Here is a 13985-nt window from a genome sequence, read left to right as displayed (position 1 = left end):
GATGAAGACCTGGGACACCTCATGTGATTCCACTTCCCCCTGCTCCTCCCTGAATTTAACAGAGATCTGTAGGCAGATCTCTATTGTAACATTACAGACAAGATCTGTAATGTTTTCTAGGGAGGATTAACCACCGAGAGTTTTTTGTTTTTAAATAATAGATAACATGCCACCTGTGGATAAATTGGGAAATTTGCAACCAGTTGCCCATTTAAAATGCTTTCTTCCTCAAGCCATGTGTCTCCTAAGTAAGAGTTGCTCAGGCCTCATTTTTCTTTTCTCTGTGAGTAACTTCATTGTCACAGGCGGTCCAGATGTGGCAGACCTGGTGACCCTTGGCGTGGCTGGAGGCAGATGGTGTTGAGGTGGACGGTCCATTTCTGGTCTGAGCTGTTCCTCTCTGTCTTAAGTCATGAAGACATGGTGTGGGCCAGTGATTCCCAGACATATCATGTGCCTTAGAATCACTCAAGGGCTCTGTCCCAGAGTCCCCAGTTGAGCAGATCTGGCCTGGGGCTGAAGAATGTACATTTCTCACGTGTTGCAGACCTTCCAAGAAGCACTGTGCATATCAGGAACCTTTTATGTCTACCTGTCTAAGGAGTTTAAAAAACTGAGTGTCCCTTTCACATATTTAAATTGGTATCTAAAATTTTTCTTCATAAATTTAATAAGCAAGTAATTAAATTTTCCACTATTAAAAATATTGATGTTTAATTTTTATTACTACTGTTTTTCACTGCACATTGCAGCTTGTAGGAGCTTAGTTCCCTGACCAGAGATTGAACCCTCTCCCTTAGCAGTGAAAGCACAAAGTTCTAACCACTGGACCACCAGGGAATTCCCATTACTGATGTTTTAAAATAACACATCATTCGTTTAAATGTGCTCCTGGCTCCGAATACTGTCTTGATTTGATACCCACTTTTCCCATGTGGCTCAGCTGGTAAAGAATCCACTTGCAATGTGGGAGACCTGGATTCAATCCCTGGGTTGAGAAGATCCCCTGGAGAAGGGAAAGGCTACCCACTCCAATATTCTGGCCTGGAGAATTCCATGGGCTGTATAGTCCATGGGGTTGCAAAGAGGTGGACACGACTGAGTGACTTTCACTTTTCACTTCACCCATATATCAGTCCACAGATAGGCAGGCTCATGCATCCTCATGGCTAAGTCCCATGCCCCTCACAGATTTTGTGCTAATGCCATATACTTTATGATTGAATGTTATTTACTGAGTACGTCTTTTCTCTGCAACAGCAAAATGTAGAAATATTAAAGATTTAATTATCTGTGACTATAACGATTTACTTATCAATTGTTGTAACTGAAGAATTGTTCAAAACCAAAATTCAGTTCAGTTCAGTCGCTCAGTTGTGTCCAACTCTTTGCGACCCCATGGACTGCAGCATGCCATACCTCCCTGTCCATCACCAACTCCCCGCGTTTACTCAGACTCATGTCCATTGACTCAGTAATGCCATCGAACCATCTCATCCTATACAGTCCACTTCTCCTCTCGCCTTCAATCCTTCCCAGCGTCAGGGTCTTTTCAAATGAGTCAGTTCTTCGCATCAGGTTGCCAAAGTATTGGAGTTTCAGCATCAGTCCTTCCAAAACCAAAATTTTAATTCTTTAAAAATTGTATTTGGGAATTCCCTTGCAGTCTAGTGGCTAGGACTCCGAGCTTTCACTGCTGAGGGAGCAGGTCCAGTCCCTGGTTGGGGAACTAAGATTCTATAAGCTGCACGGCATGGTCAAATAAATCAATTTATTAATTCATTCATTTTTAGTAAAGATGCATTTCTCAATACATCTGGGCTTTAAAGAAAACCACACAATTATACTGATGATCACTGCTGGCAACAGTAAGGAAAGTGCTGGGTCAGCCCTCAGAGACCTTGTTCCTACTTAGAAGAAGGAAGAAGAAACGCTGAAACTCCTTCCAGTTTTAGTCATCTTTCAGCAAAAACTATTTTAAATTGTCTGTTAGTGGGAAATTTTATTGGTTCTCCGTCAGTTTAGTCTCAATCTTTTACTTAGAAATCACTTGGTCCAGAAGAGTTTGCTACCTAGTCAGTAGTGATTGAAGAGTTTGCTACCTAGTCAGTAGTGATTGAAGAGTTTGCTACCTAGTCAGTAGTAATTGAGGTTCACAGTGCCAGTGTTTTCACTCTTCCTTGGTTTCAGGCTCCATCTTGACATTTTCATTCCCGAACCAGCACAGTTGAGTGGCTTTAGAGAGGGGCTCTTAAGAAAGGGGAGGAGGAAGGAGGTGGCAGATCAGCTTTAGGAAGATTGTGTGGGCAAGTGGAGATGGTGGTTTTCCTGAAAACTGGTGTTGGGTGGATACTGTATGACCCAGCTGTGGCCTCTTTTACTCTTGAAAACCACTCTTGAGAAAGGTGTGCCTGTTACTAATGAATTTTGAAAATCAGAAGGTTTGATATTTCAACTTTTTATTGTGGAAAATGACAGACATTCTGGAAATCAGGTCATAGCCTACCTTGTTCATATTCCCCACCTGCCCTGTCTGCTCCCACCCAGGTATGTCATTCCCTGTTTGAGCATGCATCTCTAAAAGATAAGAATTCTCTTTTAATACATAAGCGCAATACCATTATTATAGTTTTAAAAACAAACAAATTCTTTTCTCCTTAGGATTCAAATAATATGTACTTTTAAAAAATTGTGGTAAAATATACATGAAAATTTACCATTTTAAAGTATGCAGTTCAGTGGCATTAAACACATTGACAGTATTTTGAAAACATCACCTCTAACTAGTTGAAAAGCATTTTCATCACCCCAAAAGGAAACCTCATACCTGTTAAGCAGTTACTCCTCATTCCCCACTTACCTTAGTCCCTGGTAACCACTAATCTACTTTGTCTCTGTGGATTTACCTGTGCTGGATATTTCCTGTAAATGGAACCATAAGAACTGTGGCTTCTGTTAACTGGCCTCTTCAACGTTTCGAGGTTCATGCATGTTGCAGTGTGCATCAGTGCATCACTCCTTGGCTGAATGTGTTTCCGTTTTGTTTACTCATTCATCAGTTGGTGGACAGTTGGGTTGTTTCCACCTTCTGGTTATTTGGAATAATGCTATTACATTCGTGTAAAGTATTGGTTTGAATCCTTGTTTTCATTTCTTTTGGGTGTATACCTAGAAGTGAAATTGCTGAGTTGTATGGTAAATCTGTGTTTACTTTATTGAGTAGCCATCAAACTGATTTCCACAACAGGCACAGCAATTTAACATTCCATCCTCAGTGATGTATAAGGGTTCTATTTTTCAACCTCACTTGATGTTTTCTCCTTTTATTTTTGATCATGGTCATCTTAATTGTGGTTTTTATTTGCGTTTCCTTCGTGACTAATGATGTTGAGCATCGGACTGATGACATTGAGCATCTTTTCATGTGCTCGTTGGTTATTTTGTAGCATCTTTGAAGAAATGTCTAGATCCTTACACTTTTTCTAAAGTGGGTTTGTCTTTGTTGTTGAGTTATAGGAACTCTTTATATATTCTAGAAACTTAGGTCCTGATCAGATACAGGTATCCCCTGCTATCTAAAAGTAGAGAGTTCCTGTGAAACCTGAGAACATGTCTAGCTAACGGATGTACAAAATGAGTCAAGATAGAGCACACATGCTCACAGACACAGTTCAAAGCTCTGCTGTCTTGATGCCGAGATGGAGTGTGGTTCCTGGGGAGGAGTTTGGCTCTGCCACTCACTGCTTGGGGTGCTGCTGACTCTAATGGCTTGCTGCAAAACAAGTGGTAAACATTTATTTTTGCTTTTCCCCTTTCTCCATAGAAGTGAAAATCCTCTTTAGATTTCTTTCCATTAGCGAAAATGGGTAGTGATGTAGTTATTTCATAAAAGCAAAGTGGCATAAAGGAAACTTTTATAGAAGGGCATAGGGAGGATACTTGTATATGATTTGCAAATATTTCCTTCCATTCAGTGAGTTTGTCTTTTCACTTTCTTGATGGTATCTTTAACGCACAAAAGTTTTTAAGTTTGATTAAGTGCAGTTTCTTTCCCTTTCATCACTTGTGCTTTTGGTGAGAATTCACTGCCAGACCTCAGGTCATGAAGACCTACACCTTCCCCTGTGTTTTCTTCTACTAAGAGCTTTAGAGTTTAGCTCATACATTCAGATCTTTGATCTATTTTGAGTTAATTCTTGTATCTCATGCAAGCGCCTGTTTCATATTTTCCATGTGGAGATCAGTTTTCCCAGGACCACTTGTTGTAGAGACTGTTGTTTCCCCGTTAAATGGTCTTGGCTCCGCTGCTGAAAATCAGTTGACCTCAGATGTATGAGTTTATTTCTCTTGGTTCTGTTTCATCGATTTTTATGTCCTTATGCCATAATCACACTGTTTTGACTGCTGTAGCTTGGTAGGAAGTTGTGGGGTAGGAATTATGAATTTTAAGATCAGCTTTTCCAATTCTGAGGGGAAATATTGGAATTTTGATAGGATTACATTAAATCTGTAGATTGCTTTGGGTAGTATTGCCATCTTAACATATTAAGTTCCCTCATCCTTGAGCATGAAATACCTGTTCATTTATTTAGGTCTTCTTTAATTTCTTCAACAGTGCTTTATAGTTTTCACTATAGAAGTCCTACAGTGTTTAAGTCTTGGTTAAAATTCTCCCTATTTCTTTTGAATGTTTTTCTAAATGGAATTGTTTTCATAATTTTCTTTTGAAATTGTTCATTGCTACTGTATAGAAATACAACTGATTTTTTGCATGTTGATCTTGTACCCTGCACATTTGCTGATTATATTAATTTTTTATTTGGGGGTTTCTTTATGTGGATTTGTTAGAATTTCTATATATAAAGATTACATCATCTGCCAGTAGAGGTAGTTTTACTTCCTTTCCCATTTGGATGCTTTTTATTTCCCTTTCCCGCCCAGCTGCCCGTAGGACTTGATTAGTGTTGGCAAACGAGCATGCTTGATTTTGAGAGAAGCATCCAGTCTCTCAGGATTTACGCTGTCTAACTGTGGGTTATCATACATGTTATTATATTGTCCTTTAGTCTGTCAAAACAGTGTATTCTGTTAGTTGATTTTATATGTTGAACCACCCTTTCATTTCTGGGATAAATCTCACTTGGTGATGGTGTGTGATCCTTTTAACATGCTATTGAATTCAGTTTGCTAGTATTTAGTTCGAGGATATTTATATCAGTATTCATCAAGGATATTGGTTTGAGTTTTCTCATATGGTCTTTGGCTGGCTTTGGTATCTGGGTAGTGCTGGCCTCATAGAATGAACTTGGAAGTCAGGCTCAGGCCATTGTGTATTGGAACCTCTTCTTGGCACTTTCTCAGCCTCTTTTGCACTGGACCACAATTCTGGTCACAGATTCAGTCCACCTTTGTGGAGATTCTGCTGCCCTTGACCTCCAGCTTGTGGGGTGGTGGTCTGGGGAAGAAAGGAGTCTTTACCTTGCTGACAGTGTTCCCCTATGAGCAGCATTTCACTTGTCATCCTAAAGAGCCTCTGCTGTGCTCACAGGTACTGTTCCCGTCTCACAAAAACTGGCCCTGGCTGGCCCCCAGCCTGTGCTTCGCTGGGTCCAGGTCCTGGTGCTGAGGAAGCAAAAGGGTTTTGTGGAAACCTGGGCTGTCTGCCCAGTGGTGTGCTCTCTTAACTCCCCCTGGCCTCCTCCGGGAACCACATGTAGGTTGTGGATGGAGCAGGCAGGGCGCCCACGGGACCAGCAGCTGGTGCACGGGCAGGAGCTGCTTAGACTTGGGCCAGAACCTGGGGGCGCAGCCAGGCTAGCACTGAGGCGGCATCACCTCCAGGGCAATATTCCACCTCTGCCTGCAGCGCCCGCCTGGTGTGAAGCTGCTGCTTGGCAGGACCCCTGGGAGGTGGTCCCACACACGCACTTGAGCCTCCATACTTGGATGCCATGTTTGCAGATTTCTTGCAGATCACTGAAATTTACTTATAACTCCCAAGTCGACACGCTGCGCTTTCACAGTCCTTTGCAGGCTTGTGCAGAGCAGCAAGGTATTTTAATTGGGCATGCTGGCTCCCAGTAGAGCAGGGTGTGGTAGCACCCATCCCCTTGTTTCAGCTCCCGCTATGAACGTGTGTCTTTCCCACTGTTTCTTTCTCTTTTAAAGTTACTTTTTCTTTGGCTGTGTTGGGTCTTTGTTGCTGCAGGGCCTTTTCTCTAGTTACTGCGAGTGGCGACCGCGCTCTGGTTATGGTGTGCTGGCTTCTTTGCTGCAGTGACTTGTTGCAGAGCACGGGCTCCAGGGAGTGGGCTTCAGTGACGGTGGTGCACAGGCTTAGCTGCCCCACGGCCCGTGGGATCTTCCCGAAGCAGCGATTGAACTGGTGTCCTCTGCATCGCCAGGCAGGTTAACTAACTGGACCATCAGGGAAGCCCCCACTGTTGCTAAGGGCCGTGTGTTCCATGTTTTGTGCTTCTTGGTGGTGGTTTTGCTATTTAAAGTGGGCTCTGGGCCTGGTTCTGAGAAGGCCTGGAGTGTTCTAGGCATGAAGGTTGTGATGTGCCTTATGGGGAAAATACAGGCATGAGTTCTGTGTTAATGGATAAACAGTATAGGTTGAGTTGTCTTTAATCAAAAAACACATAAGACAGGGTATGTGTCGATTAGCTGACAAGCCCCACCCTGTGTTCCCCCTGAGACAGTGGCTCAGCAGCCGCCAGCCTGATGTGCTGTCTGGTCTGGCTCAGCTCGGGGCTCTGATTGACTCACAGCTGTGTAAGGCACCTCTCAGGAGCAGCGGTGCTGGGCTGTAGCAGGAAATTTGTGCATGAGTTACACTCAGACAGGAGTGGAGCCCCTGCCTGAGTGGGGAGGGCACCCCAGGACACGGCCAGGAAACCATGCAGGATGGTGCACGGGCAGGGAGACCTATAACGCCAGGCCTGCTGCGGGAAACAGGCGAGCTGGGGGCCGGGAGGGAGACAGGTGTTCACAGCCCCTGGGGGCTTTGCCACCGTCCAGAGTGTAGCCACTGGCCTCTGCCTGTATGCGGACTATGCTAATGGATGGGTGGGGAGCGTGGGGGCTCAGGATGGTGCCTGGAGTCCCCTTGAAAGGTGACCCTGGAGTTGAATCCCCCTCCTGCTGAGGCACCACGTGACTGAGGGCCAGGCACCTCAACAGGAACACAGTGTTCCTCTTGCTTGGTGGGCACCTGTGTGGCGGCCTCAGTGTAGTGTGTCATCAAGGCCGCCCTCCCACCCTTAGAAAAGGAAGCCTGTCTTTCCAGGCAGGTGCCTTGAGCTCTGGTTATTGCCGCCATGGGCACAGGGAGGGCACGTTTTGATGCTTGTTGCTCACGGAGGGGTGGAGAGGTGGGATGAGTCTGGCCGTGAGGCGGGCTCTCAACCCAGGCCTCAGTCCCGGGCCCACACCTGCGGCTCACCAGTACGGCTATGGTTCTGCCGTTTTTCCAGTGACGCAGTTGGGTTGGATGTGGAGTCTTGGGGCAGCAACGCGTTTGGGTTAGATGTGGAGTCCTGGGTTGGATGTGGAGTCCTGGGGCGTGTGGGTTGGGTGTGGAGTCCCTGGGGCAACACGCATGTTTAGGTGGCATCCCACCTGCTCGCTGTGGCGCCAGTGCCCCTTTGCCATCTTCCTTCTGAGACTTCTCTGCCCACTCTCAGGCTCCCTCACTGCCCAGGTCGTTTCCTTTGCTGTCACCTTTTCTAAGGGTTTGCAGATCAGTTAGTGGAAGACTGCTCAGCATGGCCTAGGAACCACACTGTACCTGCTTCAGAATCTGGGGCCTGGGCCCCACCTACAGCCACACCTCCCATAGAGCAGGCCTTGCTGCCCTGCCCCACCGCACCAGCCTGTTCTTCCAGTCACATAATTTTTTAGGCTTTGGCCATTTGTCCTGCTGCTGCTTCTGCTGCTAAGTCGCTTCAGTCGTGTCCGACTCTGTGCGACCCCATAGACAGCAGCCCACCAGGCTCCCCCGTCCCTGGGATTCTCCAGGCAAGAACACTGAAGTGGGTTGCCATTGCCTTCTCCAGTGCATGAAAGTGAAAAGTGAAAGTGAAGTCACTCAGTCATGTCTGACTCTTAGCGACCCCGTGGACTGCAGCCCACCAGGCTCCTCTGTCCATGGGATTTTCCAGTACCAAGAGTACTGGTGGGGGGTGCCCTCTCCGATTTGTCCTGACTAAACATTAACTCCATTCTGCTCTGAATCATTGCTACATCCTCCTGAAACAGCAATTTTATTCAAGCCAGAATTTTGTGGGACGTCTCCCAAACTTGCCAGGGCTCTGTCTCTGCATGGACTGCAGCAGTGACGTGTGCGTCCTAAAGAACCCGGCTTCACTGCAGTGCTGCCCCCGCACCACACGGGTCCTTATTCCTGAAAGTGACGTAGCAGTCACTCTCAAGAGATGACAGCGGAGATGGCCGGAAGCCCCATGTTAACCAGGTCCAGCTGCCAGCCCCTTTGTTCCCTGAAGACACGATCGTATGAATTTTCCTATGCAAAAGCCTACCGGGAATATAAGTGGAATGGCTTTGAATCTGGAGCTGAGGACGGGGGCGCTGGAGTCCTGGCGGTGCTGGACTCCCCTTTCTTTGACCTCAGTGTGTGTTCTGTGGCTTCCCATCTGTTTCATTTTGCAAACTACCCCCCACCCCCTGTCTCTTCACTTAGCTTCAAGTTCCATTTCTTGGGAGGAAATTCTGTTGTCCCCCTGTGCTAGCTAAAGCGATCTATTAGAAGACCCAGTCATAAAGCTTGGTGTAAAGCCCTTATGCTTATGCAACATGTAGAGCAAGCTGTCATGAGCTACCGCAGCGGTAACATCAAGTTACTAGCATCAGGGAGGCAGGACAGCACACACGCCCCTGCTGGGACTCAGGCCTGCTCGTGAGATGAGGTCGCTGTTCAGGGTCTTCGTGTGTACGTCATTCTCCATATGGCCGCCTGCTGCCACAGTCCTAAACCTCCCCTGGGGCGCGAAGGGACTGGGTAGGGGGGCAGGGGTCTTCCTGGACAGGATGCTGCCTCTCCAGGTCACTCCTCCAGCGCACACCCTGCCCCACCCCCACCCCCGCTGTGGTAAATAGCCCAGGCCCAGTCTGCCTTCCCACTTGCAGGAAGAGCACTTCTAGGTGTGGGATGACCTTCTTCGGTTCATCCCTTGAGGTTTGGTTATGCAGAGCATGAGGCAGGTGTGATCAGAGGTGGAGGAGGCCCTTGTGCCAGCGGGAGTCCAGGAGGAGGAAGGGCCTCTCGGTGATGAAAACCAGAGAGAGAGGATGGGCTTGGGTGGAAGGGTATGGGGAAGCCAGCCTAGGGCTCGCTGGAGGTCCCTCCCCTGACAGACTTGGAGCAGGTATGTGGCTCAGATGCAGGCTTAGCTTGATACAACCCAGTCCCCTCCTGGGCTCAGGGGCCCTGCGTCGAGGAGAAGCCAGCACTGGCCCCTTGGCCAAAACAGTAAAGCCATCTGCCTCAGGCCTCTGCCCTCCCCCCTTCCCACTTCAGCAAGGCAGCCCACTATTGGAAGCAATAAACAGATGCTGTGCGTTCACAGAAAGACTTGCTGTTCGCACAGTTAACATGAGGTGGGGTCTCTGATGCCCAGGGGCCTGGCAGGGACAAGCGTCCGCCCAGACGCGCAGGCTCTGACCCACTGTCTCTCCGCAGCAGCAGCAAGCCCCCTGCACATGCTGGCGACACACGCCTCCGCCTCCGCCTCCCTGCCCACCAAGCGCCAGAGCGGCGAGCCCGCGGAGCAGCCGGAGCTGAAGCGGGCCAAGACGGAGGACAGCGAGGGCCTCGTCATCGCCCTGAGTGTGGACGCGCCGCCGGCTGCCACGCGGGAGAAGGGCGTCCAGAACTAGCAGCCGGGAGAGCATTTCTCACTTTAACGTCAACTCTGTGGTGCCAAAAGGAGACACTGCCTCTCACCGACGCTCGGAGCGTGTTCCCTCGGTGGGTAGAGGGCCCTGCGGTTGGACTTCACCTCAGCACTGGAAACACAAACCCAGGTGGCCTTAAAACTCCTTAAGTTAAAAGACTGAAGTCACCCCTGAACATCAGAACCACAAACAGCAAAGCCGGGCTCCGGCATGTCTCCCCGCCCAGTGTTCAGCTCAGCTCCCAGTAGAGACTCACGGTCCTGCCCAGGGAGGACACGCCCGGTGCGAGCGGACCTGCTGGGCCTGGGCCGGAGCCACCCCACCACCCGCTGCCAGTAGATGAGACAGTATTTTGTTGTTCACATGTGGAATTAGAATATTTTGAGGTGTACTTTCTTTCTTTACAAAATAATGGGGTCTTTGACATTTCAGATCACTCCATTTCTACTCTGGAAATTTTGGAATCACACAGGACCTTTTGTGTGGATTTCATTTGGGGAGAAGAAACAACGTAATTTTGTTTGTTTTTGTTGTTTGTTTTCAGCCTATGGAATGATTTACTTTTGTCTGTCCTGTTTAAGTCAGATGGAGCTACTTGACATCTGCAAATTTCCCATGTTAGAGCAGTTACCTGATGAATTTAATCCTCCTCCATTTCCATGTGTAGGACGGACATACAGACGGACACCCGCGGGCCACTTGTAACCCTGACGGAAAGCGCTGCCAGGCTCCTGGAGCTGCACTTACCCATTTCTCTTTCTTGCTACTTTTTGTTGTTTGTTTCTTTGTGTTGACTTTGTCCCTGGCATAATTTTCCACTCTGAGTAAAACAAATCTCCTACGTATTGTGTATGTTTAAAACGACAGAACTGTTACTTCGTCATTTGGAAAAAAAGATTCAACCTTTTATCACACCTTTTTCAAACAAAGGCCACAGATTTCTCCGTGACGCGTTCACTATTCTAGGTGCCGTCGCCAGCTCTTGGCATCGTCCAGCCGGCCAGCCGCCCCGTGATGTTGCGGTTTGCCCCACTCACGGCAGGAGCAGCTGCTGGGGTGGAACAGAAGCTGCCTGTAAACACAAGGGTCTGGGAAGCAAGCACCCTCCGTCCGGTAAGCGTTGGAAACACCTAGGTTGCTTTTTGATTTGTAATAGGAAATTCCCCTCAACCTTTTAGAACTGAATCTAATACTAAGGCTGATCTCTCTCCTATAAAAAATAAAAGCGAGAGAAAAGGAAACAAAGGTGAGAGAATGAAAAGTCGGAGGCCCACTCGGCCTCAGCCTGCGTTTCTCTGGAAGAAAGCCACTCACCTTTCCAGAGGTTTCTGGGGTCAGAGCTGAGCAGCATGCAAACAGAAAGAGGGCTCTGGCCTTATTGTGAATTTTTAAATGTCATCATCATAACGTTATTTATTTAAATGTAGTTATTTTGGTATTTAATTTTTTTTAAAGAGAGAAAAAAGAAAAAAAAAAACCCTGTATTTTCCTGGTGGAATGAAATGGCTCAGAATGGTATATTTAGGCAATTTTAAAACATTTATTATTTACCTAAAGACCAAATATGATAAATCTGTTCTAAGTATTGTGTGTCAATCCACGGTATGGAGCTGTCACAATGTTATTGCAGATAATGCATATTAAAATTATGAAATTACTGCACACTAGCTGGATTTATAACTCAGCCATTTAAAAAAATAAAAACAAAACCATCCTGTGAATGAGACCACGTGTGTGACAGTAGCAAAATCTAACTTGCAGACTGAAGCACGGACGGATCAGAGCACCTCAGGGCAGCTGTCTGCATCTCCCAGGCACTGTACAGATACCTTGGAATGTATATTTTTATTTGTCTTTTTACACAGAAGGTTTGCAATTTGAAAAATAATTCAGATGTGCTGTGTCCTGTTTGTGGGGTCGGGTCACTCCACTGAGTGCTCCAGACCCGCCAGTCATGGGCCACTGCAGCCCCCTGGCCGTGAGCTCTGGGGAGGTGAGTGGACAAGACCACCTTGGGAGGGAGACGGCTCAGGCCACACTAAGCAGATGCCTCGTGTGTTGCCCAGGAGACCACCTCCACCACCACCCTGAGAGACCCTGGTAGACTTGCCCTGTGTAAGCCCAGTCTGTCAGTTGATGATTTCTGAGCCTAAAATGTAGACTTTTGGGGTTTGGAGGGATTTCTGCTGGGTTTATAGGTAAGAAAAGTACCCTGCTCTCAAATCTAAAGGGAGAAGGATAGTTTTTGCTGCCAGGAGCTAAAGCATGTCTTTTTCAAAGGCGAGGCGTTCTCTTTCCTTTTTCCTGTTGTCTTGGCTCATTCATTGGCACATAGATATTTAAGAATATCAAGGAAAAGGCAGGGGGGAAAGACATAGATTAACTGCCCATGTCCTGGGCAGTTTAAAATGTTTGAATTTAGCTGTGAATTCCCTTCAACACCTGGGAGTCACTGAGCTTGTGTCCTTGTGGCCCCACTTGATGCCTGGTGCTACGTCAGCAGTCACATTGCGCTTAACTCCCGCCCAGCAGTCCACTAGTGGTTCCTAAATGAGTCATTTCAGAAAGTCTCTGCTTTGTTCTTTGCCAAACTTCCGAGCTCCCTCAGGGATGACAGACTTCATTTCAGCAGCTCTGCCCCGAACCAGACAAAAGTACAAAAGGGAAACTCTCACGTGAGCCAAGTGATGTGGCGTATCCCAGGGTGTCCGCGCATGATTTAGGGTTGATCTTCCGTGGAGTCTCCACTCAGACAGTTGAGCTCCTTAAATGCATCACCCCTCACATCGTCCTCTCCTAGAACAGCAGAGTAGGCGAGGCCACGGTCGGAAGGGGGTGGGGCGTGTCAGGACTTGGGATTTCTGTGCTATGTGACTACAAGGAGACAAGTGACAATCTTCAAGTCCTAACCTCCACTATTCTAGAAAGGATAGTGCTGATTTGTGTGCAAAGGTTTGAAATTTTAAAAGTACCAAGTTCCTGAAATTCAATAAAATATTTTTATTAATTTTAATTGAATACAGAGTATCATTGTCATTTTGATAAGCTTAAGCAGGCACTGCTTTTTTATATGCTCTTTTCCGAGCGCGCCAAAGGCCTAGGTAGCACTGGAGCGCCTGTGCCAAGACACTGCTATGACAACAGCAGAGCAGGCGCCTTGCCTCCACCAGGAGAGAGGGGGCCCTGAATATCTGCATGGGCAAGGGGAGCTGGGTCACAGGCAGTGCTAACAAAGACTCGCTGGCTTTTATCCATCCTGTCGGAGTTTTAAAACTAACTTTGAGGTTATGGTGTAGCTGCCATTTCTTCTGATTTGCTCCTGAGCCTGAGTGAGATACATTCTCCCATGAGATGGAAATTGTGTCTAAATTTAGAGGCACACGGGTACTCCAGTCCCCAAGTCACTATTAACACTTAGATTGTCCAGCTACCGACAAGTCTGTGGCACAGATTGCTGATGTCCTAAGCGGTAGGAGGAGAAAGGAATACTGAAATGACGCCATGAAGGGCCTCTTTGGGAGATAACTGAACCTCAAGGACAGAGTTCACAGGGAGTTTTGTTCTTGACATTCATGTCCTAATGTAAAAACAGTTCATATTAGCATAAAAGAACTGTTCCTCATGTACTGAGACAGTCTTTCCCAACTAACGGAAGCATCCCTAAATATTTTTTCGGATCTGTTGTCCATGTTGTATTAATAGATGCTTTAGGATGTGTTAGGTCTTACCTCCCCCTTCTCACTCAGGAAAAGCTACTCCGATAGTTATTAGGGTCACCTTGTTGAAGTTAAACTGAGTCAAATAAGAGGGGACAGGTATCTTAGAGAATAACCTACCTTTACCCAAGGAGAAGATGTTATAAGGGACTGACCTGGTGGTCAACTGGCTAAGACTCCCAAAGCAGGGGGCCTGGCTGCTGTTCCTGGTTTGGTCCTACATGGCATAGCTAAGTTCACATGCCACAACTAAGACCCGGCGCAGCCAAATTCATTACATACTTTTTAGGAAAGATGTTGAAGGAAGCCTTTAGGTATAGGAAACAATTCAGTTAACTGATAAAAGAGTTT

At 47.0% G+C, this 13985-nt stretch overlaps 1 protein-coding gene across 1 annotated transcript in view; it reads left to right on the top strand.

Annotated features, from left to right (window-relative positions):
* The window catches only part of FOXK2 (forkhead box K2), a 50844-nt gene extending 37913 nt beyond the window's left edge, over positions 1 to 12931 (top strand). The window contains exon 9 of the mRNA XM_018065397.1: positions 9704 to 12931. Within this exon, the coding sequence (XP_017920886.1) occupies positions 9704 to 9900 (197 nt within the window). The 3' untranslated portion in view covers positions 9901 to 12931. The remainder of the gene's footprint in view (positions 1 to 9703) is intronic.

The sequence above is a fragment of the Capra hircus genome, chromosome 19, assembly GCF_001704415.2.
Source record: "Capra hircus breed San Clemente chromosome 19, ASM170441v1, whole genome shotgun sequence".
NCBI lineage: Eukaryota > Metazoa > Chordata > Mammalia > Artiodactyla > Bovidae > Capra > Capra hircus.
This window is presented reverse-complemented; position numbering and strand designations above follow the sequence as displayed.